Source organism: Nicotiana sylvestris, chromosome 3, assembly GCF_000393655.2.
Source record: "Nicotiana sylvestris chromosome 3, ASM39365v2, whole genome shotgun sequence".
NCBI classification, from domain to species: domain Eukaryota; kingdom Viridiplantae; phylum Streptophyta; class Magnoliopsida; order Solanales; family Solanaceae; genus Nicotiana; species Nicotiana sylvestris.
Genome location: NC_091059.1, coordinates 114,707,938 through 114,734,315, shown reverse-complemented (window position 1 = coordinate 114,734,315; position 26,378 = coordinate 114,707,938). Strand labels below are relative to the sequence as shown.

Genomic DNA, 26,378 nt, shown 5'->3' with positions numbered 1-26,378 from the left:
TATTAAACATAATTAATTATTTAATTCCTTAAACTAACACACACAATTAATTTGTTTAAATTATAGTAGACGACATGGACTTTCCTCCGCCTGCGCATCCTGGACCTGCCGAGGATCAACTACTAGTATTGCAGGGCGACCATAGGTCCTCCTTTATATGGGAGGGATAACTATCAATGCAGGCTCTCTGCCCCAGGAGACCTGAAGATTTGTGGGAGTTCATCGTGGAGCATCCTTTCCATGCCCGCGTAGTCGCGCACCTACAAGCTACGGGCTTCTATACGATTTTTGAGCTTGGACGGATGCAGCTTGATTGGTCTCTCATCACGGCCTTGGTAGAGCGGTGGCGACTGGAGACGCACACTTTTCACTTACCCACTGAAGAGGCTACCATCACGCTGGAGGATGTTCAGGTGTTGTACGGGTTGTGCAAAGATGGACGGGCTGTGGCACTGCCCCAGTACATTAGATCCATGACGTGTGCACAGTTTTTGGATATGATAGGACAGTTTACTGGTTATAGACCTCAGGGTGACGCTGGGGGTAGTCGCGTTGCTTTGTCAGCCATCAGAGATCATATGGTTGTTTTGCACCCAGACATTACCGGTGAGACGGAGGATCTCTATATTGAGAGGTACACGCGGTTGGCGCTGCTCCTATTTTTCGGGTGTGTCTTGTTCCCGAACACTTCGGGGAGTCTCGTGAGTATGCGCTTTCTCCATCATCTTCAGCAGCTGATGATTTACCCCAGTACAGCTGGGGTGCTGCTGTTCTCGCAAACCTGTATAGGAGCATGTGCCGGTCGAGCATGGGCCCAGAGGTGGACATATGTGGTTTTCTGCCCCTCCTACAGGTGACAACACTTTCGAATACTCTGTTCATTACTCTGAATTCTATATGGTCGAAATGACTCATAAATTTTACATCAACCTTTTATCTTAGGTTTGGGCCCGGCAACGGATCATGTTGTTGCAGCCACCTCTACCACCACTTGCGCCCGGTGAGGCTTATCCGTTTCTCCCTTTAGCTTCTAGGTAGATTCTCCGGCGTGGGAACTACCGAGGGACCGATGCTCATCATAATCTCCCCCTTGTCAGGGATGTGCTAGATATGCTGGTGGACAGACAGGTAAATATGTACCTACACTTACTTGTTTTAAATTGAGTTGTGTTGTGCATACTCACTTTTATGTTATTATTTGGTAGTTCATCTGGATGCCATACAGCGACAAGTTGCTAACTCAGTTGCCCGTTTATTGCTCAGTCGATCGACTGCTTTGGAGCACCTCCGTCCCGATGATCTTCTTCGATATGGTTGAGTATCATGCCACAGAGAGTGTGCTTCGCCAGTTTCACCGTCCCAGCCTATACCGGGGGAGCCTGGATGGGTGGCTACACACTATCAGCGGGATGACCGTGCCAGGCTGGACGATATATATATGGGATGGCTAGAGCAGCAGGTCCATATTTGGGAGGAGCCAGCTGACCGTATTCCGCAAGCACCTAACTTTACCCAGGAGGCCACTATTCATCTGTATGCGTCATGATACCGCCGTCACACCCGACTGATTATCGGGAACCCCATTCATGTACTTGGCGAGCGCTACAGACCATACGCTGGGAGCCATGAGGCACTAGTATGTTTTTTGGCTTATTAATATCGTATAATTGTGATATAGCATTATTTAATTAATATTTTAAATGTTTCACAGGCTATTGGGCATCATCACCTCTACCAGTTGGGACAGGAGATGCAGCAACATATTGACATCCCTGCAGTCGTTGACTATGGCCGGCGGGTGGCACAGTTGGCTCGTCGGAACCTGTTTCAGGCGAGAGATGCCACGAAGTTGGACCACGAGGCTCAATATGCGGTGCCAGAGGACTACCATCGGGGTAGGGGTGTCCCACGAGGCAGAGGTAGGGCACGAGGGAGGGGTGCCCCACGAGGCAAGGGTGCCCCACGGGGTCGCGGAGGATGGCGAGGAGGTGGTCCCCAGCAAGGGGCGTTGAGGCACCTATCGACCCACCTGTTGAGGGACATGATGAGGACTTTGGAGTTGAGGCGCTTGGAGATAATCAGCCGGGTTATATACCTCGGGTAGATGAGCCTTCCAGCAGCATGCCTTCGTACAACCTTCAGCTATCTCTGCCAGCATCGCAGGTTACCCCGTCTGGAGCATTGTCGATCACGGGTACAATCGACGGGGATGTAGACCAGTACTTTGCATGCCCATCTACCGCAGCTGAGGATCGTCCCACCCGGGACGTGGATGGCGGGCGCAGGTTAAGTTATGCCTCATCCCCGGCGGTTGATGCGGATCTACCACAGGCACAGGTATGTTTGTATTACTTTAAAATTTCAATTTGTTTTCTTTTCCTTAATGAGCTGACATTAATTAATTTTTAACTTTCTTATGTAGGTTTTGTCCCAGCCCATCTTTGAGGCCACTACATGCTTTGATGAGGACACCACGGATGTATATACTCAGGAGGCCGACGAGACCACGGTGAGAAAATGTTTTTTGACTCAACACATACAATACAAATATACATTTTCACATGCTAAGATTACTACTTGTTTTGTAGGTTGTTGACGGCCCGACGACATATTCTTCTGATCCTGCTAGCTGTGGTGTCGATGCTGCTGCACATCCTCACATAAAGAGGCGGCTTGATGACGATGATCCAAATAGTGTACCCGGGCGGCAGGGGATGCAACTTAGGCCGGCAGCAGCACTAAAGCACACAGGCTGCGGGACTCACTGAATACTTATGTTTTTACTTTGTGTACATAGTGCATTATGTAAATAATGGTAACAATTATCTTTTAACAACATTTTTATTTTAATTGCGTTTGAACAACAATTTTACTTAAAAAATACACAAGAAACACAAACATTGCAAACGTAACACAAAAACAAACAGTAGAACTAAAACCATCACTGCACAAAGGATAACTAAAACCATAAAACGCAGTACTATACCACGCTTTATCTATTAAATTTTTCTGCAATAAAGCAGCTTTTTCACATGGTTTTTATCTTTTTCAGAACGACAAGACAACTCCATAAAACGTAGTACTATACCTCGCTTTATATATTAAATTTTTCTACAATAAAGCAACTTTTTTCATATGGTTTTCATCTTTTTCAGAACGACAAGACAACTCCATAAAACGCAGTACTATACCACACTTTATGTATTTTGTCTCGCCTACAAATAATGACCTCATTGTAGTTATTTTGTGTGCTTAAAAATTAGTAAAAGCAAATATTTCATTAAAAGTAAGGTTTTTTTTTTACTAAAAGCAAATATTTCATTAAATGGCTCAAACTCTTCGTCCACCAAAGTGCAACTGTGGAAAAGAATGCTCGATGCAAAATTGTTGGGACGGTGGTGAAGTTGGACACCGCTACTAGTGCTGTATGAACCAGTTATACAAGGTTCCCGAAGAACCTATTTGTGATTTTGAGGAATGGGTTGATGAACCATGTTATCAGGAAGGCTACAGAGAACAACTGCAGTTTCTTCATAATATGTGTTTATGCCAACGGGAAACACAAAGAGAAAGCGATAGAATTATTGCAGAAATGAGGGCGAAACTGAAGGAGGTGGGAGAAGAAAAATGAAAAGCACAATGGAATTGTGAAGCACAAAAGAAACGTAAAAAAAAATATAAACGAGAACTTGCGGAGGTGAAGGCAAAACTGAAAGAGGTAGAAGAAGAAAAGAACAAATGGAAGAACGATTTAAGTGGTCGGAGCGGAGAATAAATGGCAACCGGGACTAAACATTGGCATGTATGTATTTAGTGTATTTTTTATATTTCATATATTTTTATTATGTTGGCCTGTTATGTTTGTGTTTGTGCTGTAGTAATGTTTTATTTTAATTGAAGTGGCATGTATGACATGTATGTGTACTAAATTTTATTTTAATTGAAGTAGAAGTTAAGTTTAAGTGCTTGTGTTGTTATATGAAACTATCAAACCACGCTTTACATATTACATTTTCCTACAATTAAACAGCTTTTTCTTCACTCATTCCAGATTGTGGAACATAATTTTATTTGATATATATTGCAACATACACAAGTACAAACACGTATTACAAAAAACAATACCAAAACAAAAGACTAGGGGTATCCTTGATAGTTGGGTACATTCGACGAACTTGCATTAGGAGCCGGATTACCACCGCCACACACACCACCTGAAGGACATTTACGATGGTCGTGTCCTGTTTGCGAGCATATGCCACATTTACGCGCATAAACGGTGTCACCAACATCCATTTGGTTCCGTATACGCGTTCTCTTTTGCACTTGCAGCTTGTGCAAATAGTCCTTGTTACATACCATCTTAAAAGGTTCCGGCGGCCAATAATGCTTAGCACCTAATGGCTGCAACTTCCCACTATACATGTCTACGTATGCAACAACACTGTATTGCCTATCAATATAGTTTGTTGCCCCATATCCAACTTGTTGAAAGCACATCAACGCATGTGCGCACGGCATGTGGTAGATGGTCCATTTCCCACATGAACATAACCTTCTATTTTCATTCACCGTTTGTAGATTATTCCCACGGTGTCTGTGGATAGCGGTCTTAACTTCAAAAACACCCCGTTCATGATCGTACTAAAGAAATGAATGCCACTGTGCTCGCCTCCTGGACCTTTCAAATCTTCTCATGGGTATTGGCATAAATTGAACACCCCTATCCATCAATGCTGATGCAGCTGCATGCCTTTCAACAAACCTCTCCGCACTTTGTTTGAATGTCATGCGGACCATGGCAGTCCACGGGCAGACTTCAACAAGCCGTTGAATGACTTCGACACGTTTGTAGTGAGGGTTCCCCATCGTCTGCTGCCATCAGTATGCAATATCTACATGTGAAGCTCATGCCCCATCAACCAAGTATAGGCTCGTGGTTCTAACTACCGGATCGCTTCCATGCGCCTCGTGAATTTGCACTGTTGGTGCTCAGTTGCAGCCATCCACATTAAGTCATGCAAGGCCTTGTTAGGATATTTCTTCTGGAAATTGGCCTTTAGGTGACGCACACAGTAACGGTGGTATGCATATGGTTCCTGCCATTCAGGCAAGTGGCGTACAGAACTTAAAATACCACCATGTCGATCAGATATTAGACAAATACTTGAACGCTGTTTGACAACGTGCTGCTTCAAGTGGTTCAAAAAAAGCGTCCACGTCTCTTCGCTTTCGTTGGCACATATGGCAAAATCTAGTGGAAATATTTGCCCGTTGGCATCTACTGCAACTGCAATCAAAAGCTTAATATCATACTTTCCATAGACATGAGTACCGTCTATGGAAATAACAGGACGACAATGCACAAAACCATCAATTGCTGGTTTAAATGACCAGAACACATAGTTGAAAATATATTCGGGTCTGTCCGGACTCCGCTCACGCCTCCATTCAACAACAGTCCCGGGGTTAAAGTGTTGCAGTGCGGCCATGTACCTGGGCAGATTTGAAAAAGACTTATCCCAGTCGCCATAAATAAGTTCAAAGGCACGTTTGCGACCGAGATATGCCTTTCTTTTGGTTATAGTACAACCATACTCCTGGTGGACGGCTGTAATACACTCTTTAATCTTGAACCTAATGGACACTTCCAAATATGGAATCAAGACAAGAGAAATCAAGTCCACATCCAAGTTGAAGTGATTCTCATTGTATGTGTCCATTTCACATCTGTGCTCGCTAATAAATTTACCCACTTTCCACAAACCTAATTTCTTCTTGGTGGCACGCAACATCCAGTGACAACCCATAAAGTCTATACGACATACAACCTTGTATTTCTCCGTAGTTGACTCACTTACCGTCATCTCACGGCACTCTCTTATACTGTAGATTTTTACAGCACTAATTAGGCGAGTTTTATCGGGGAAATACATGCCCTTTGTCAGAACAGCTGGTCTAGACTCATCCCACATCGCTGACCGAAATTCATCATCATCCCTTGTGAGGGCATCCACGTTCGGCATGCTTGGCAAATTATCAACGTAGGGAATATTCCGCTCATGAAATGGCACGTGAGACTCATACACTCTTGGTCTAGCGGGAGGTGGAGGAACATGCTCCCTCGTCAGCTCAGGTTCAACATTCACTTCCTCCTCATCATCACCCTCATCATGGAAGGGTGTGTCATCCCCAGACTCATCCGCATTGTTGTCATAATCACTATCATTTTCCTGACTCTGCGCATCTGCCAAATCACGAGTAAATACGTCGTCTATGGGAAACTGTGTGAGGTCAGGAGCTTCGAGAAGCTCGTTTTCACTGCACAAAAAGAACAAAATGATAAGTTACCCAACTAGATAAATACTTTAGATATAACTATATCACTTTACTTACAAGTCGTACTGTCTTGACGTTTCATGATGGATATTTTCTTGTTGGTGATGACTCCCGGATGGACCACCGTGGTCCAATACTCTAGAACTACGTATATTCCAACTAGGAGCGGGGTCATAACTTGTAAAATTCATATCCGGACGGTACCCCCTATGAAAAATGAGTGTTAATACAAATCCAATTAAAACATAAAATAAACATCGCTAAAGCTTAGTAAAATTGAAGTTTACCAGTCGTCTTGTTGATTATATAAAGTGGAAAAATTATTTTGTGGCTGCTCTTTCGCCGGTGGTGACAAGTTTAAATCAAGGCAAGCTCTTTCATCAGCAATCTGTCCGGCAAAAACTGCTCCAGAATAACCACTCGATGACTGGGGGTTATCCCTACTATGCACACCCTCATTATTGGGAACGTCTTCCACCTTGACGTACATTTCCAATAATTTTATTACAATAAATTCCCTGTATTCATCCGGAATCTGCAAAAAATCTCTAAGAGTTTCATCATCCTCAATGTTAAACTCAAAATAATAAGCAAACCCCTGCGGAGTCACTGAATACGGAAATCTACCGATTACTTTAAGGTTAACCGAACGCCTCCTATCACTCATTTTTTTACGTAACAACGATACCAATTTATCGTACTCCATAGTAAGCGGCAATTTAACATGACACTGTAGAGGTGAGCTATACCTCACAGAGTTATTCTCCAGCACAACCTCACCCCCCCTCAATATAGTGAAACCCTTATTTTTGGCACTTCAGACATTGTAAAAAAATGATTGATAAGAAGAAGAGAGAAGTATGAACGTAAGTTTGAAGTAAAGCATTGAATGGATTTTCATAAAATTGAAACGCCTTTAAATAAGGGAAGTCCGAGTTTGGGGTGTAGAATTTTTCTATGTAAAACGCAGTACAATACTACGTTTTATGTATTTAAATTATTGTTATGTCAGTTAATTGGTGGGGCCAAAAATCAGAGTAAAACGCAGTATAATAGTACGTTTCAGTGTAAAACGCAATATTATACTGCGTTTTACAAAAAAAAAACAAATGTTCTCTGTATTACTTCAGAACTGGGCATTAATATGTGAAACGCAGTATTGTACTGCGTTTAAGTAAAACATAGTATAGTACTGCGAATTAGTTAAAAAAATAAATTTTAAATAATACGCAGTACTATACTGCGTTTTACTTTAACGGCTAACTTTCCTTTAAAGTAAAACGCAGTATAGTACTGCATTTTACCTAGTTATGTAACTTTTTTTTAGCATTAGAAACGTACTTTTTGTCCAAAAAAACATCAAAAAAGTTTCGAACTCGGAATATAATGGATGTATAGGATTCATAAGTTCAGCTCCTACCAATTTAAGATTGAGAATTTGAGATATAGTTGATTGATTGGTAATAGCTATGTCTGGTGATAGCTATGTCTGGTGGATGTTGATTATAAACGAGTTTCTTGCCTATATGGCGATCAATCATCAATCAACATAGCTATTACCATGGCTACCTTGTCATACTTCTACTGAACCACGGTGGTGCCGTCGATATCCTAGCAGTAGAGCTCTGCAAGGTATATCTGCTATTTTTTACAAAAAAAAAAAAAAAATACTTTGATGATATAACTTCTTCGATTTAGTGTTCATTCATCCCAAAATGTATTAATTCACAATTTCTTTTAATGAGAGTCAAATGAAGTTATTATAATAATATTTTGAAGAGTTTAACATCTATGCAATGCAATGATAGTGTAAAAGAAGTTTTATGCTATAGCTTACGTAACAATCGTAATAAGTGTGATTGGTAGTCTAGAAAATAAGGTAGGCAATTAGGAAGTTGAATCTGAGGGAGTACACTTTAACAAGTGAAGCCCAAATTTATTTCCGTGACCTTGTTATACTTTCTTAATATATATAATATATATATGTATATATATATATATATAGGAGTACACTTTAACAAGTGAAGCTCAAATTTATTTCCGTGACCTTCATATATATATTATATATATTAAGAAAGTATAACAAGGTCACGGAAATAAATTTGGGCTTCACTTGTTAAAGTGTACTCCCTCAGATTCAACTTCCTAATTGCCTACCTTATATATATATATATATATATGAGTTCTAACTTGTAAATTGACATTTTGGCAACAAAGAAGAAAATATCAACCTACCTTAAATAAATTCGAGGTAATTTTATAAGAAATTTGGGTTGATAAAGGCAAAAAGCTTTAAATGGATACAATATGGAGCTGGTTTCGACTTGTAGCCCGTTTGGCCAAGCTGCAAAAATCAGCTTATTTTGAGAAGTGTTTTTTTTCAAAAGTACTTTTGGTGAGAAGCAGTTTGTGTTTGCCTAATTAATTTGAAAAGCACTTCTGAGCAGCAATTAGTGTTTGGCCAAGCTTTAAAAAACTGTTTCTAAGTGTATTTTTCTCAAAAGTGCTTCTCAAAAAAGTGTTTTTGGAGAGAAGCTACTTTTTTCTGCTTCTCCAAAACTACTACTTCTCCTCAAAAGCACTTTTTTCCTTCCAAAAGCTTGGCCAAACACCTTAATTTTTGGCCAAACCTTGGCCAACCCACCAAAAGTAAATCTGAAGCTGAGGATTCAAGTGAGTGAAGGTGGAATGACCAAATGGGGTCAGTCCCATAAGGCTGTGATCCCTCAATTATGAAATGGAGCGAATGAAAATATGAATAAAACTTGTAATATCTTGTCACTACAAGAAAGAGATATCTGCCACAACTTATTTTTGTTTCCATATGTTAGAAGTCATTCCAAAAAATAAGAAACACAAAAAAAGGAACCAAGAAGGTACACAAAAGTACAAAAAAACGTACAGCAAAAAAAATAGATTTTGCAGACAAAGGTTCTTGACTCTAGAAATGTGATTCTTTTTATCCAGTCTCTCCAAATAGTCCAGAAAATACACAAACGGATAGTCATCCTAAACTGTTTCTGGATCTTTACTATATTCTGTCCATTCCAGCTTACCAATAAGCTCCTAACATCTGAAGGCATAACCCAAACTACACCACCTATTTAGGAAAAGCTCTCATTATTGCATAGCAACTTTACAATGAATAAAAAAGATGATTGATTGATTCCAGTTCCTCTTCACAAAGATAACATCTGATACTTAAAATGAAACCTCTCCTCTGCAAATTATCTTAGGTTAAGCATGCCTCTCTGATGACAACCCAACCAAAACAGGTTACCGTGACAGATGCTTTGTCTTCCGTAGCATTATCCAGGGTCAATTTGGCTCAAAAGTGCTCAGATTGGTTCTGAAGAGTGTTATGACAGCTTTTAACAGAGCATTTCATATCATTACTTGTTGTCTAGACCATAACACCCTCTTTATCTTCTTATACCACTGTTGTACCTAGTAATTGTAGTAATTCCATAGCTTACTCCACCTCCCATTCATTAAAATATCTTTACATATCTTTGTGGCCACCCCATGTGATCGGAGACTATCTTTGGCACGAATACCCTCTAATATAGTACCTGATAAAAATATGACTTTTCTTAGCTTATTCTGGAGAGAGCTCGTTGTATAGGGCGGAGTACTGGCCAGTCAAGAACTCCCATGTCTAGAAGATGAAGGTGACTGAAAAGAGGATGTTGAGATGGATGCGCGGGCATACCAGGTTAGACAGAAAAGTGAGGATTCATATAGCTCAACTTGCTTGGGACTAAAGTGTAGTAGTAGTAGTTGTTGGTTCTCCCTCTGTTTCTGATTCCTTCTCTCTCATATATCGCATCCTTTCTCTCTTGTTTGTCTTCACTTTCCTCATTCATCATCTTCGAAACCTATCCTTCAGTAGGCCAATATGAAGCTCATGATCGTCTATTTAGTAGTTAATCTTCTAATTCTTTCTTTCAAAACCCTAATTGCATCCAATTAGAGTATTAATATTGTCGTTCTTCCTTATGTTCAATAAATTGGAATCATTACAAAAGGTTTGATACTTTGATTCATACCCTACTCCAACATCAACTCTCAATCTCTGTTGAATTTTATCCTTCAATAAAAAAATATTCTCTAACTATAGTCTAATCTACAACTTCACCTCCGACTCTTAAATATGTAATTAAGTTAAACATCCATATTTGGTCTTACCATTCACCAATCTAAAGTTAATCAAAAACCTCACCCGAGAATATAATTTCATGATTGTGGTGTTCACTATAATACCCTTGAGAGAAAATGTTCCAATTTCTTTGATTCTATTAGTTTCATGTTTGATTTGCAAACTTACACATATATCATTTTTACCAAATTTTTGCACGATCGCCTTTATCTATAAGATCCATTCCTCTCCTTCCGTTCCCACACTTGTTAAACAACAACTTAATTATGCATCAATCAGCAGTATCTTTTTTATGAAAAAAATAAGATATTAGTACTCCCCCTGTTTCAATTTATGTGAACCTGTTTGACTGGGCACGAAGTTTAAAAGAAGAATGAAGACTTTTAGAATTTGTGGTTCTAAACAAGTCAAAAAGGGGCCCAGAGTATTTGTGTGGTTATAAAAACTTCTCATTAAGGATAGAATTGTAAGTTTAAGCTAAATTGTTTCCAAATTTAGAAAGGTCATTCTTTTTGGAACGGACCAAAAAGGAAATAGGTTCACATAAACTGGAACGGATGGAGTAGTAATTTATTTTGCAATCTACGGAGTAGATTTTGAAATAAATGTATTGGAGATGCATTAATTTCCATGTGCATTATGCCAACAAACTGAATCCGTTATTTCATTTAGTCAATCCGAAATATAAATAAAATACCCAATTGGGTCAGGCCAAATTAATTGTAATTTCTTGCTAAGCCTTTCAAATCACCTATATAAAGATCCTTAAGGAACACTACATCCATCCATCAGAACTCAGAACCACTCCAAATAGATCCTATTCATGGCATCTCATCAATGCTACTCCATATGTGCAAACTACGTAGATCTTATGTTGTAGCTTTGACGATATGCCATGAATAAGGACTTATTTGCAGTAAGGTTTTTGACCCACTTACGAGTGACCAGAAATATCAAACGTGGAGATATATGAACCCAGATTGCTACATTTTTTTTTTAAATTCGATCATGTTCCCGGCATGGGCAGAGCCAGGGGGCCGGAAGAGGATTCATTCTTTGCCAGAAAGTTACACTATATATACTAGGCCAAAATTATTTTTTATGTATATATAATAGATGTTCAGTCCCCTTGAGTTCTTCGTATATTTACTTCTTTATATTTTGAACTCCCTTACTGAATTCCTGACTACGCCACTAGTTCGTGGTATCTTGCTAATTGTGAACCATATTTGTGAATGGTAATGTTAGTAATGATATGTCAGGAACAATGATCAATTTATAGGAGTTTATTTCAAGATGCTTATGTCACCAGGCCGCTTTGTATGTATGGATGTTCTCCTTTTTAAGATTTTTATTCTTTTTTCATTCTAACACGATTCCTGGCTGTGAATCCAAAATAATACAAGTTTAGAGCAACAAACTAATACTCCCGCAGCCCCATTTTGAGGAAATATGGTGTTTAAAATATAAAGGAGGATTTTTGACACGTAATCTTAGTGTGTAAAATAGTCAAAAGACACTTCTCATAAGGTCCACACAAATCATGTCAACTCATAAAAGAAACGTCTCAACAAGGGCAAAAGTGAAAAGTAAATATAAGTTTTTTAGTATAAAGTTGTATCAATCTTTTTGCGACGGGCAAAAAAAAAAAAAAGAGTGGTGCTGAACAAATTGAGATAGATGGAGTACCTGTTTTAGCATCCTAAAAATAACATGGCCAGTGGTTTGCTTGGAGAAATGTTATTCAAAGTATAGAGGCTTCCGTTCATGACCAGTTGTTTGAGATAAATACCTTTGATGAGAATATAGTTGAATTGGTCTTTTGGTCATTTGACCATGTCAATGCTGACTTCCACTCAGCCTTAGGAGTTTGACAAAGAAATACATCACAGATCGCAGTTACAAGTACCTATGAATTAAAATACTATCTGGCTGCAAGAGATATACACTGGCCATGTTATTCACCACTGAGATATACAGGGTAAGGCCACTAACTATCTCATGGCGAATCTATGTGAGCTGCAAGAGTAGCTGATGTTTGACGTGAAGTGAGGTGTGGCAACAAAGATTAAGTCCAGGAATGAATCAGAGTTCTCTTCAACATCCTAACGTTTTCCTTACAAGATCCAATCTTTACATTGGCCAAACCCAATATCTCTTTGTCGTGCAACTTCAGAATTCCAATTAGAACTGTTTCCTTATTGACAGCAAGAACAGGATCACATTTAAGGAGTTTTGTGTTTTGCCAACACAATCAATGATTTTCCTTTTCACGCAGTTAGAAAAGCCAATTCTTTTTCAAGGAGCAACTGGTTTCTAATCTCCCTTGTCAACACCCAAATTCCTAGACCCGTTTCACCAATAATCTCCACAAGAACAGAGGCCATCCTTGAAATGATGATAGCGATTGACATCTCTGATAGTGATTTCTCTCTCTGTTAACTTTGAGATAAACTTGATTGCAACATGACAGTCCTCGCAAACTCGGAGGTTCTTGGTGATCAAGAGCTTTGTCCCTGGGGGTGTACTAATTAGTCCAAAAGCAATCGCTAGCCTTTCACTGTGGCTGCAGACCATTCTGCTCTTCTCGTCATCTTCCACATCATGGAAAACAGGTGTAATGTTTGGGACATAACCAGCTTGTACCATTCGTGCTTTCAAGCTGTCTAGCTCTGCATAAATCTCATCAGACATAGGATGAGAGGTATCCCCCGAGAGAAATGCATGTACTTTGTTTTTAACTTCAATCCAACTGTACGCGATGGTTTTCTTTACACCTCTTTCATTCATTAGTTCTCTAAGCTTTGCAACACCTTCCCATCTACCTGCTTGGGCATAAATGTTTGACAGAATCACGTAATTTCCTGCGTCATCAGGCTCAAGTTCAATTAACCTCTCCAATGCCAATTCTGCAAACTCCACATGACCATGGATTTTGCACGAATTAAGCAATGCACCCCAGACACCAGCATCTGGCATAACTTTCATCTGCATCATAAGTCCATAAGCCTCATCTAAGCGACCACTATGACCTAAGAGATCAACCATGCATGTAATGTGCTGAATGGTTGGTTCAATTCCGTAATCTTTTACCATTGAATCAAAATACATTCTCCCTTCATTCAACAAACCTCCATGGTTACAAGCAGATAAAACCCCAACAAAAGTTATATGATCCGGCTGAGCCTTACCAACCATCTGATTAAACAAAATAAGTGCTGCATTAGCATGACCATGCATTGCATATCCTGTGATCATTGCATTCCAAGAAACAACTCTTTTCTCCTCGAGTGCTTCGAACAAGATCCTAGCAACATTCACGGACCCACTCTTGGCATACATATCCACGAGTGCTGTCTTCACTTTGTCCAGAGAGTCAAAACCCTGTCTCCAACTATACCCATGAAGCTCCCTTCCCTGTCGAAGGGCCGCCACATCAGCAGAAGCAGAAATAGCAGTCACTAAGGTCGCCTCCGTAGGTCTAACACCTTCACATGCCATTTCACCACATAAAGACAAACAATCCTCAGGGTGACCATTTTGTGAGTAAGAAGCAAGCATTGAATTCCAAACAACTACATCCCTCTCCGCAACATTGTCAAACACCAGCCTCGACCTACCAACACAACCACACTTAGCATACATGTCGATAAGGGAGGCACCCACGAAAACATCCTTATGCCACTTCGTTCTTTTCGCGTGTTCATGAATATCCCTCCCCACATCAATCGCTGACAAGGCCGAGCACGCTTTTAACACAAACGGAAAGGTAAAATTATCAGGAACAAGCCCATAATCAAGCATTTGATAATACAAAGAAATTGCAGCCTGGTAAGGTCCATTCCAAGCATACCCACGAATCAAAACATTCCAAAGAAAAATATTTCCTTTAGGAATTCTATCAAACAGGTGATGGGCATTCGACAATTTATCACAAACACAATATAGATTGACCAACTTCGTTGCCAAATTAATGTTGTAGCCTAAACCCGTGAGGCAGAGATGCGCGTGGAGCTGTTTTCCAGGCTCAACTGCTTTCCGAGCGATGCAAGATTGGAGAAGATAGGCGTAATGTTGAGTTGGATTTTGTGAAAATGAGTGTTGATGATAGTGATGAAGTTGAATAATAATGTGTCTAATACAAGGGAATGAATCATTTAAGTGTTCAGTCGAATTAAGAGCAGAGGTGATTTTGCCCTTGCGAGCCGACCATCTCGCAATAATTGATAGCATTTAAAAATTTTGGTACGAGAAAAAGGTATGAATTTTTTCCCAATAGTAGTGGTAGTAACAAATACTAAAAGGCGGGAAAGCCAAAATCTTCCAAACTTATCGTGCTAAATGATGATAAAGATGACAGACAACAGGCGGGAACAGTAAGAGGGTTTACTAATTTAGATTATTCTCTTAAATAATGTTTTCAATAGTTTTTGTACTTCAACGGGAAAATTGGGCTTGAATTACAAAAAGAAAAATTTCAGAGTATGGTGAGTGGAGGTGGAGTACGGTGGTTCCATTGTATAAGAAAAAAGGTGATATTCAGAGTTGTAATAATTATAGGGGTATCAAATTACTGAATCATACCATGAAAGTATGAGAGAGGGTGGTTGAAACGAGGGTGAGGATGACAACGTCTGTATCCGACAACTAGTTCGGGTTCATGCCGGGTCGTTCCACCACAGAAGCTATACACCTTGTTAGGAGGTTGGTGGAACTGTACAGAGAGAGAAAGAAGGATCTGCACATGGTGTTTATTGACCTAGAGAAAACGTATGACAAGGTTCCTGGAGAAGTTCTCTGGAGATGCTTGGAGGCAAAAGGTGTGTCGGTTCCTTATATTATGGTAATTAAGGACATGTATGATGGGGCTAAGACTCGGGTTAGGACAGTAGGAGGTGACTCTGAGCATTTCCGATTGAAATGGGGCTACACCAAGGCTCTACGCTCAGTCCATTCTTATTTGCCCTGATGATGGATACGATAACAAACCATATTCAAGGGGAGGTGCCATGGTGTATGCTATTCGCCGATGACATAGTTCTGATTGATGATTCACGAGCCGGTGTTAACGAGAGATTGGAAGTTTGGAGACAAACTCTTGAGTCTAAGGGTTTCAAGCTAAGCAGAACGAAGACAGAATACCTCGAGTGTAAGTTCAGCGATGAGCCGGGGGAAGTGGACGTCAATGTGAGGCTTGAGTCACAGGTTATCCCAAGTAGAGGCAACTTCAAGTACCTTGATTCGGTTATCCACGGGGGAGGGGAGATCGACGAGGATGTCACACACCGTATTGGGGTAGGATGGATGAAATGGATGTTAACATCTGGAGCCTTGTGTGACAAGAGAGTGCCAACGATACTTAAAGGTAAGTTCTACAAAGCAGTGGTTAGACCGGCCATGATGTATAGGGCTGAGTGTTGGCTTGTTAAGAACTTACATATCCAAAAGATGAAAGTAGCAAAAATAAAGATGTTAAGGTGGATGTGCGGGCACACTATGATAGATAAGATTTGGAATGATGATATTCGGGAGAAGATGCACGTGGCTCCCATTGAGGACAAGATGCGGGAAGCGAGGCTCGGATGGTTCAGGCATGTACAAAGGAGAAGCCCAGATGCTCCAGTAAGGAGGTGTGAGCGGCTGGTTGTGGAAGGCACGATAAGAGGTAGAGGGCGGCCTAAGAAGTATTGGGGAGAGGTGATCAGGCAGGATATGGTGAGACTTCAGATTTCCGAGGACATGACACTTGATAGGACATTGTGGAGGTCGAGTATTACGGTTATAGGCTAGGAGGTAGTTGAGTCTTATGTTACTTTGTACCTTTGTGAGACTAGTCCGGTAGGGTTTTGTCTAAGAGAGCTAGGGGCAATGCCGTGTCTTACTATTTTATTTTTCGACGTTGGATCCATTTACTAGCCACCGTTTTTGCTTTGCATTTTTCTTCTGCATTTTATATTCCTATTTTTCCTATGATCTCCGTGATGAATCTAATATCCTCTCCTTTTGTCTTCTTTTTATTATCTTGAGCCGAGGGTCTTTCAGAAACAACATCTCTACCCCTTTCGGAGTAGGGGTAAGGTTTGCGTACACACTACCCTCCCCAGACCCCACTTGTGGGATTTTACTGGGTTATTGTTGTTGTTTTTTAAAATGGTCCTCCACCAAAGCTTTTTTATAGCAAGACTGTTACGTGATTGCAGGAGCTCACTAAACTCGAGGATCGCAGAGTTGATTCAAGAAGAATTTCGAGAAGTCAACTGTAAAGAAAAGTGCAAAGAAGAAGGAAGAAGAAGAGAGTAAGAAGAAGAGAGGAGGAGTAGAATGGGAATTGTATTATTATTCATGCATCTAATTTGTGTAATACATTGTATTTATATCTATTATATTGAATGAAAAATCAAGAGCTTTTCTAACAGATTCCTTCAGTTGACAGAAGTTGGTTATTGTAACAAACTTCAACTAACTGTAACTACTTTTTGAATTCCTAACTAACCGTTACAACTAAATTATTTGCTTCTTTTTCTGAACTCCATTCCCTTTCTAATAATCGTGTATCGATGCTCCCCTCTAATAGAAGATCCTTGTCCACAAGGATCCAATGAGGGAAACCTTGTCTGCAATACAGTAACCAGCTCCCATGTACTACATCAGCAGGCAGTCCATGCCATTTAATTAGAAGTTGTGCCACAACCTTATTGCCTCTTTGACCATTCTTCTTTGTAAAACAAGCTCAGGGTCAGGGCAATAAGGACTTGCTAAGTCAATGACAGGAAGATATGAAATTTGGGAGGGAACTTCATAACATTTTTTTAACAAGGAAACATAAACTGTGGGGTGAATCCTTACACTATTAGGAAACAAAAGAGTATAGGCAAGTGGACCAACCCTTTTGATGATCTGAAAGGGTCCATAATACTTGGCAGCCAGCTTGTGAGATGAATGATGTGAAATTGTTACTTGTTTGTAGGGCTGAACCTTCAAATAAACCTAGTCTCCCGCTGCAAATTGTCTGTCACTTCTATGAGAGTCTGTCTGTTGTTTCATTCTGAGTTGTGCCCTTCTCAAATGATGTTTGAGCAGCTGGATTTTCAATTCCCTATTGACTAGTGTGTTGTCGACTTCAGCAGAAGTTGATTCCCCTGGAAGATAGGCCAAATGCATTGGTAGGGGTCTACCATACAATGCCTCATAGGGAGTAGTTTGTATAAATGAGTGGAAAGAAGTGTTGTACCAGTACTCAACCATAGACAAACATGAATACTAATTAGTAGCATCCTCATTGCAGTAGCACCTTAAGTATGTTTTAAGGCTCATGTTCGGCACCTCAGTTTGCCCATTAGACTGAGGATGATATGCTGAAGAAGTGGGCAATTGTACCCTTTCTAGAGTGAAGAGTTCTTGCCAGAAAGAACTCAAGAAAACAACATCTTTGTCACTAGTGATGACATCAGGCATCCAATGTAGCTTTACCACTGTGTATAGGAAAACCTTGGCAACAGATTGAGTAGTGTAAGGGTGTTTTAATGAAATAAAAAAGCCATACTTGCTCAACCTATCAATTACCACCAAGATTATTACTTCACACCCTTTTGACTTAGGTAATCTATCAATAAATTCTATGCTAATATGTGACCACACCACATCTGGAATAGGCAATGGTTGTAACAGACCTAGGTGTCATACCTCCTTTTTCACTACACCCTGTAAAGGGTATAAGTATACGAGAATTTTTCCAATTAAAGGACAATCGAAACGAGATTTGTTTATTTAAAGATTCAGAATCGCCACTTGGGATAATTTATGGTATCCCAAGTCACCGGTTTAAAATCCCGAATCGAGGAAAGTTGACTCTATTCACGGTCTGCGAACACAGAAATCCGGGTAAGGAATTCTGTTAACCCGGGAGAAGGTGTTAAGCATTCCCGAGTTCCGTGGTTCTAGCACGGTCGCTTTGATCATACTTGGCTTATTAAAGTGGCTAATTACTGACTTTAGATCCTATGTGCATTTACCCTTTATCGCTTTTTAATTAAGAAAATTATCTTGAAACGGGTTGCGCGTACGTGTACCCATTTGTTGGCGCGTCAAAAATATGTCACGCGAACATGTCCACAATTAATAACGCTTTATTATTATAAAAAAATAAAAGTTTGGCCAAAGTTGGCGTGCCTAAAGCAAACTACGAACATTCGGCATTTTGTATGATTAAATGGTAGATGGCACACCTCGGACTATATGAGCTAATTTAATTAATAGCCTACGAAAACCCATTTTATTATTAAGAAGGTTTGTTCGAAGTTGCGCGAACACATTCTCCGAATTGGTTTTTAGAATTGTAATCATGTCACGCGAAGGAAATCCTTGCCTTCTAAGGCAAGTAAGAATGCCTTTATAGGCAAGTCACTAGGGCAGACCCCAGGTTTCAGTTTTCATTTCTAGTCCTTCCTTTAACTTTATTTTTTGCCCATCGAACCCTCATTTTCTGACTTTCTCCCCAAGTTCAAACACCTAAAATCTGAAAATCCATTAGAAACCCCCACTAGAAGCTTCTTATTTCTGTTATCAGGGAGATTCCCTCAACCAAATACCTAAACTAACCCTCATGCCCCTGTTATTTACCCTTTTGACCCAATGGGTATGGGTCAATGCTGACCTAAGGTGAACCAGATATGGGCCTTCGAAAATCCCGGGCTATTCCCTTCTTTTGGACCTAGGTTTGTGAGAAGTTCAGAAGAGACTAGAAAGTAGAAAGATGAAAGACAATTAAGATTTCATTCAGCCTTTCGAACCAAATGCTATTAATCGGCCCAAGACTAACGGGAACAATCAAACAAGCTAAACTTAACGGATTCAAACAAAACTAAAGAAGCTAATAACTAACCACTATTCCTGATTTAAAAAGAAACACATACAATAAAAAGAAGAAGAAGAAAAGTAGGAAAAGATAAAAAAAAAATTGGGATAGAGAAAATACTAGGAAAACCTGCCAAACCGAACGGACACAGATCTTGTAATCTTCAAACGAACCTCTGATTTTTGGCCGAGATAGACTTTAACCATGTGTTCTCGACTGAAAACACATGATTAAAGTCGATTTCAAACTCAAAATCTCGAGACCCTGCTACTCTGATTTTGGGACTTAGGCTTGAATCTTTGATCTAAAATTTGAGAAACTCCAGGAGGATTGGAAGCAAACGGGGTGGGGATTCAAGATGAGGAGGGGGAGGTGGTTGTCTGGTGTGATTTTGGACCCGATTGGACGATTTAGGGTTTCGGTCGCCCTATTCAATCCAAGATTCGAAGATTTTTGGTAGGATTCGAGGGAGATAGTTTGGGGTTTTGGAATGGGGAGATGAAGGGGAATCAAGGGTGTAAATTTGGGGTCGATCGGAGCACCGCCGACGGCGGAGACGATTTTCGACCGGCGGTTCCGGCGGGGATGATGAGAGTCTGGTGAAAGAGATAAGAGGGGGTAGGGGGCACGTTTGGACACTTAAATATCAGGCGATCCAAGCTTCAAGACCGTCCGATCAACAAACCTCGACGGTCCTGATCTGTCGCCAACGAAACGGGGTCATTTTGATAAAGGGGGGAAGACCGGACCGGGTTAAGGTGGTTTGGGCCGGGTGAGGGGGTTTGGACGACTTGGGCCTGGGGAATTTCGAATACAAATGGCCCAAATCAGGGTCTTCTAAATCCAACTCCTTTTATTTTCCTTTCTTTTGATTTTTTTTCTAATTTCTTTTAAAATTAAATTAAAATATTAAAATTGAAAATAAGACCTAAATTAATTCCTAACCAAATTATCCTATCAAATTGAATTAACTAACTCTAAATAATGCTCACCACCCCTAATTAAATGCCAAATTGAAGAAAACTAACAAAAATTCGAAAAATTAAAATTAAAGTGCGAAAAATGAACAATTTTGTGATTTTCTCATTTTTATAAAACACTAAATTACTAATTAATTCAAAAATGCAAAAATTAAATCCTAAATGCAAATGCAGCATATTTTTTGTATTCTTCATTAATTAAACAAAATGGAATGCATAGACCAATGCAAATAATTAACAGAAAATGCCACGAAATCCTCAAAATTGCAAACACTGAAAGAAATTATTTTGTTTTGAATTTGTTAGAATAATTCATATAGGAGAAAAATCACGTGCTCACAGCTACCCCTCTTTGCCCGGAAACACCAAGAGTTTTCGTGCAAAGATAAAGTGAGCGGATACGAGCGATTTTTGCCCGTTTGAGTACTCCGTGGGAAGCATTTTTGAAAGATTTGACTGCACCCTGCTTCCGAGGTTGCCTACATATCCTTGACTAAAAAGGAATCAGGTCAGTGTAGTTCGGGAATGTCTGGTAGCTGGCACTACCATGAAGCTGTGATTTCACTGTTGCTGCTGCTGCTGCTGCTGCTTACTGAACCCCTTATTACACCATGTCAAAATTAAGGGAAGCTAGACTAAACTATGATCTATGCTTTACAAAATCCTATCTAGATCTTCAAACTTGATCTTGTGTTTCTTGTTGCCTTGTTGTCTTGTATTCTCTTGGTAAAATTTCTTCGTTGCCGCCTTGAATTGTAAACTGAGATGTTTCCCTTTCTCCAGGTGGATGCCTGACTGCTGAACTTGATATGTATTCCCATGCTATCCAGGCGGGCTCCTGACTTCAAAACGTGAATGTATTCCCATGCTATCCAGGCGGGCTCCTGACTTCAGCAAAATAGACAAAAAAAAAATCTGCCCCAGTTTGGGTATATGGGCCCATGTGTAAGTGTAAAACGAACCACATTGCTGAATATCAATAAGAATTTTGAAAATCAAAACTTGAATTGTACTCCCTTGTTCTCCAGACGGGTTCCTGACTGTTAAACTTGAAAATATTCTCTGCTTTCCAGGTGGGCTCCTGACTTCAACACAGACAAAACAAAGAATTTGGAAGCTAAAAATTAAATTGTACTCCCTTGTTCTCCAGGCGGGCTCCTGACTGCTACGCTTGAATGTATTCCTTGCTTTCCAGACGGGCTCATGACTTCATCTTGAGATGTGCTCCCTGCTCTCCAGGCGGGCTCCTGACTACTGCACTTGAATGTATTCCCTGCTCTCCAGGCGGGCTCCTGACTTCAACTCGAAATGTATTCCCTACTCTCCAGGCGGGCTCCTGACTTCAAAATAGACAAAACAAAGAAAATTTTTCTGCCCCAGTTTGGTGGCTGGGCACAGATGTGAGTGTAAAACTAAATCATATTACCAAGTATTACTAAGAATTGAAAGCTAGATCCCATTATTCATGGGGTCCTGACAACTCTTAACTAAACGACAATTTTTAAAATCTAAGTTATGTCTTCTACAGGTGTGATTTCTGCTAAACTTGTTATCTAAGAGGGTCTTAAACTACTCCATATTATCCAGGAGGGTCCTGAAAATTAAAAGTCAAATTTTATCTTAAGAGTGACAACTTTCATGGCTGAATTATACTACCCTACAACAGAACTTACGCCAAATGTTACTATCTAATCGAAATCTTAAAGCTAAGTCCCATTATTCAGGAGGGTCCTAGAAGTTTACGGTCAAACCTGTTTTGATGCTTGCTCTTTTCCCCTACAGAGAGTTTATCCAAAATAAACGAATTTTCTGCCCCTGTTTCAATCAAAGAAAATTTTATCAGTTTAAAGTGGTGGTTAGCTGATGGCATTCTTGCTGAAGATCTTTCCACTGTATTATTTTGTTCTGAATGGCTTTCCCGAACTGGCCCTAAATCGCTTTGACTTTCTGACTAACATTCAAATCCCACGACCTTTGACGAACCGAGTGTTCTATACCCATGTTGTTGTTTCACACCTCTGACCCCTTTATCTGAACCTTTGCATCTCCCATGATATTACCAAATCATTCCACCGGTGAAACTTCTGGTGATCCCCTATATCCCACCTTACATCATGCTATCTTTAGTATGCTCTGACCACGTTGTGATTTGCAATTTTGGAAGTAGGTAGTGAGCTTTAAAATTATTTTCCACTTACTTGGGACAAGACTGACATTAAAACATCTTAGACAAATAAACCCAAAAGAAAATGAAATGCAATGACTTTGCGGGTTAAAGATAAGAAGAATTCAAAACCAGATGACTGCTACAAAGGGAAGAAGAACAAGAAACTTATCTGAGTGGAACAGCTGGTACCAATGATCATGACATGCATTTCGGATTAATCGGCCCAATCTGTCCAACCAATCAACTTTCAGTTGCCGTACTTTGTCGCCTCAGAATTTCCATGACCTGATTACTTTACCCAAACCTTGACCTTGTTTATCCTGCGGTGCCTTGAAACAGTTTTCCACCAACAGACCTTTCTCACTTGTTGACTTTTCAACTCACTTTCGCCTCAAGGTGCCCGTGAAGGTTTTCACCAATAAGACTCTCTCATTTTATTTCTCTCAACTCCCGTCACCTTACGGTGCCTGTAAAGGTTTTCACCAGTAGGACTCTCTCATTTTATTTCTCTCAACTCCCGTCGCCTTACGGTGCCTGTGAAGTTTTTCACCAATAAGACTCTCTCATTTTATTTCTCTCAACTCCTGTCGCCTTACGGTGCCTGTGAAGGTTTTCACCAATAGGACTCTCTCATTTTATTTCTCTCAACTCTCGTCGCCTTATTGTGCCTGTGAAGGTTTTCACCAATAAGAGTCTCTCATTTGTATTTTTCCTGCTTGAACCAGAGTGTTGCCCCTGAGATGAATTACCTTTACCTGCTCGACTTGGCATTTCTCAAAGACTGATCAGAAGGTCTTTCTTTGGACCGTAATGTGGGCTTTTGGACAGGGTTAGAAAGAAAGGGCATAAAAGGCTCAAAACAATTCAAATGGGTTAAAATTACAACTTTCGGAATCAGATTTCTCACTACAACCACGACTTCTGCCCAGTTTCTTGCTTGGGGGCTTTTGGACTTTGTTTGATGAGACCGAACTGTGAGGCTGCCTACGTATCCTTAAAAGGAATCAGGTCGAACGTAGTTCATGTCATAGAAATTACTTTGTTGTTGTGATTTTTCCTTTTCTTTCTTCTTTTTTTTTTCTTTTGCTTTTCTCTTTTTTTTCTTTTATTGTTTTTCTTCTTCTTATCTCTTTTCTCTTTTTTTCTTTCTTTTTTTATTCTTTTCTTTCTCTTTCCTTTCTTTCTCTTTTTCTTTTCTTCCTTTTTTTATTTCTCACGCTTGTGCTTCTGATATTCGCTACTGATGCCGAAAGATGGGTATGAAAGAAAGTAAATAGGCTCAAAAGGGGTGACGAGCGATAAAGTGTTTAGATAGCAGAACAAAACGCCTTCGTCATTTCAATCTTCAAAATATGCCAAATACAAACAAGCACAATCAAACAAAGAAATCATACATAGTATCTCTTGACTGCATCGACATTGATAGCCATTTCTACACATTCCCCTTCTACATCTGTCAAATATAACGAGCCATTGGACAACACTCTAGTTACGACAAATGGCCCCTGCCAGTTCGGGGCGAACTTTCCTTTTGCTTCAGCTTGATGAGGCAAGATACGTCTCAGCACTAATTGGCCCACTTCGAACTTCCGTGGACGTACCTTCTTATTATATGCTCTCGCCATTCTCTGTTGGTATAATTGGTCGTGACATACTGCTACCAATCTTTTTTCATCAATCAGACTTAATTGCTCCAAGCGGGTTTTGACCCACTCAACATCATCAATTTCCGCCTCAGCGACGATCCGAAGGGATGGGATTTCAATTTATGCGGGTATTACTACCTCCGTTCCATACACCAACAAATAAGGAGTGGCTCCTACTTAAGTACGGACAGTAGTGCGATAACCCAGCAATGCAAACATCAGCTTTTCATGCCACTGTCTAGAATCTTCCACCATTTTTCGAAGTATCTTCTTTATATTCTTGTTGGCTGACTCGACTGCTCCATTCACCTTAGGGCGGTACGGGGTGGAATTGCGATGTATAATCTTAAACTGCTGACATGTCTCCGTCATCAGGTGACTGTTGAGATTAGCGCCATTGTCCGTGATGATTACCTTCGGAATCCCAAACCGACAAATGATATTTGAATGCACAAAATCAACCACCACCTTTTTGTTTACAGACTTGAATGTTTTAGCCTCTACCCACTTGGTGAAATAATCGATGGCCACTAGAATAAACCTGTGTCCGTTTGATGCTTCTGGCTCGATGGGCCCAATGACATCCATGCCCCAAGCAACAAAGGGCCATGGTGCCGACATTGTGTGCAATTCAGATGGTGGGGAATGAATCAAATCTCCGTGCACTTGGCACTGATGACACTTGCGCACAAAACTGATGCAATCTCGCTCCATAGTGAGCTAGTAATAACCTGCTCGGAGAATTTTCTTTGCCAGAACGTACCCACTCATATGCGATCCACAAACCCCAGAGTGTACCTCAGTCATGATAGCTGTGGCCTGTCTGGCATCTATGCATCTTAGCAATCCAAGATTTGGAGTTTTTGTATAACACCCCTCCACTGAAGAAAAATCCACTTGCCAATCGTCGAATTGTTCTTTTCTGATCACCTGTGGCCTATACCGAATATACCCCTATCCTGATGTATTCTTTGATATCATGGAACCATGGCTCCCCATCAAGTTCTTCTTCCACCATATTACAGTAAGCATGCTGATCACGGACCTGAATCTGCAAAGGGTCCACATAAGCCTTATCTGGATGATGTAACATTGACGCCAGAGTAGCCAAAGCATCGACAACTTCATTATGGATCCTTGGGATATGCCTGAATTCTATTGACTGAAACCGCTGGAAAAGATCATGCAAACATTATCTGTATGATATGAGTTTCAAATCCCGTGTTTCCCATTCTCCCTAAATCTGGTGTACCAGAAGGTCCGAGTTGCCCAAGACCAAGACTTCCTAGACCCCCATATCCATAGCTAACCTCAAACCCAGAATGCATGCCTCGTACTCAACCATGTTGTTAGTACAGTAAAAACAAAGCTGAGCCATAACAAGGTAGTGCTGCCCTGTTTCAGAAATAAGTACCGCTCCTATACTCACGCCCTTCATATTTACAGCCCCATCAAAGAAAGATTTCCATCCCGGTTTCTCGACTTGTTCCAACTCATCAATGTGCATCACCTCCTCATCGGGGAAATAAGTTTTCAAAGGTTCATAATCTTTATCCACCGGATTCTCGGCCAAATGGTCCGCCAAGGCATGTGCTTTCATTGCAGCTCGAGTCACGTAGACAATGTCAAACTCTGTGAGCAGGATCTGCCACTTTGCAAGCCTCCTTGTGGGCATAGGCTTCTGAAAGATATACTTCAATGGATCCAAGCGAGATATGAGGTAGTTAGTATAAGATGACAAATAATGTTTCAGCTTCTGTGCCACCCTTTTGTCATTCAATTTATCTAAACTCAATGTTCTACTATTGACACCCTTAGTATAATATGAATAACTAAAAGTAGGAGTAGGTAATAATGGTTTACCAGTAGTTCCTGGCTCAGCATATCTCTTGGTTGGGGGTCCTGATGTATAGGAAGTTTGTTTAGTTGCAACTAGGTAAACCTCCTGCATTCTAGCTGTTCTGTACACCTGTGATAATGTGGTTGGGTTGGTGAGCTTGACTGCAATATTGAGCTCGTGTTTCAGACCTCCAATGAAGCAGCTAATTGCATTTTCTTGAGATAATATCACCCTATTCAGTTTTTTCTCAAAAACAGCTTGTGAATCTTCACACTACCAGTTTGTTTGATCTTTTTGATTTCCTCCATCAGATCATCAAAATCAGCCCCAAATCTTTCGATCAATTCCATGACATACTCATTCCAAGTAGCAGGTTGTATCTACTACCTGTAC

The 26,378-nt window shown here is 40.3% G+C and overlaps 1 protein-coding gene across 1 annotated transcript; it reads left to right on the top strand.

Moving 5' to 3' along the window:
* Positions 1-412: 412 nt before the first annotated feature.
* LOC104226865 (uncharacterized) lies at positions 413-2,768 on the top strand. Its single transcript, XM_009778958.2, has 6 exons — positions 413-853; positions 943-1,128; positions 1,264-1,636; positions 1,712-2,337; positions 2,423-2,509; positions 2,589-2,768. The coding sequence occupies exons 4-6, from the start codon at positions 1,978-1,980 to the stop codon at positions 2,766-2,768; spliced, it is 627 nt and encodes a 208-aa protein (XP_009777260.2). The 5' UTR covers positions 413-853; positions 943-1,128; positions 1,264-1,636; positions 1,712-1,977.
* Positions 2,769-26,378: the final 23,610 nt, after the last annotated feature.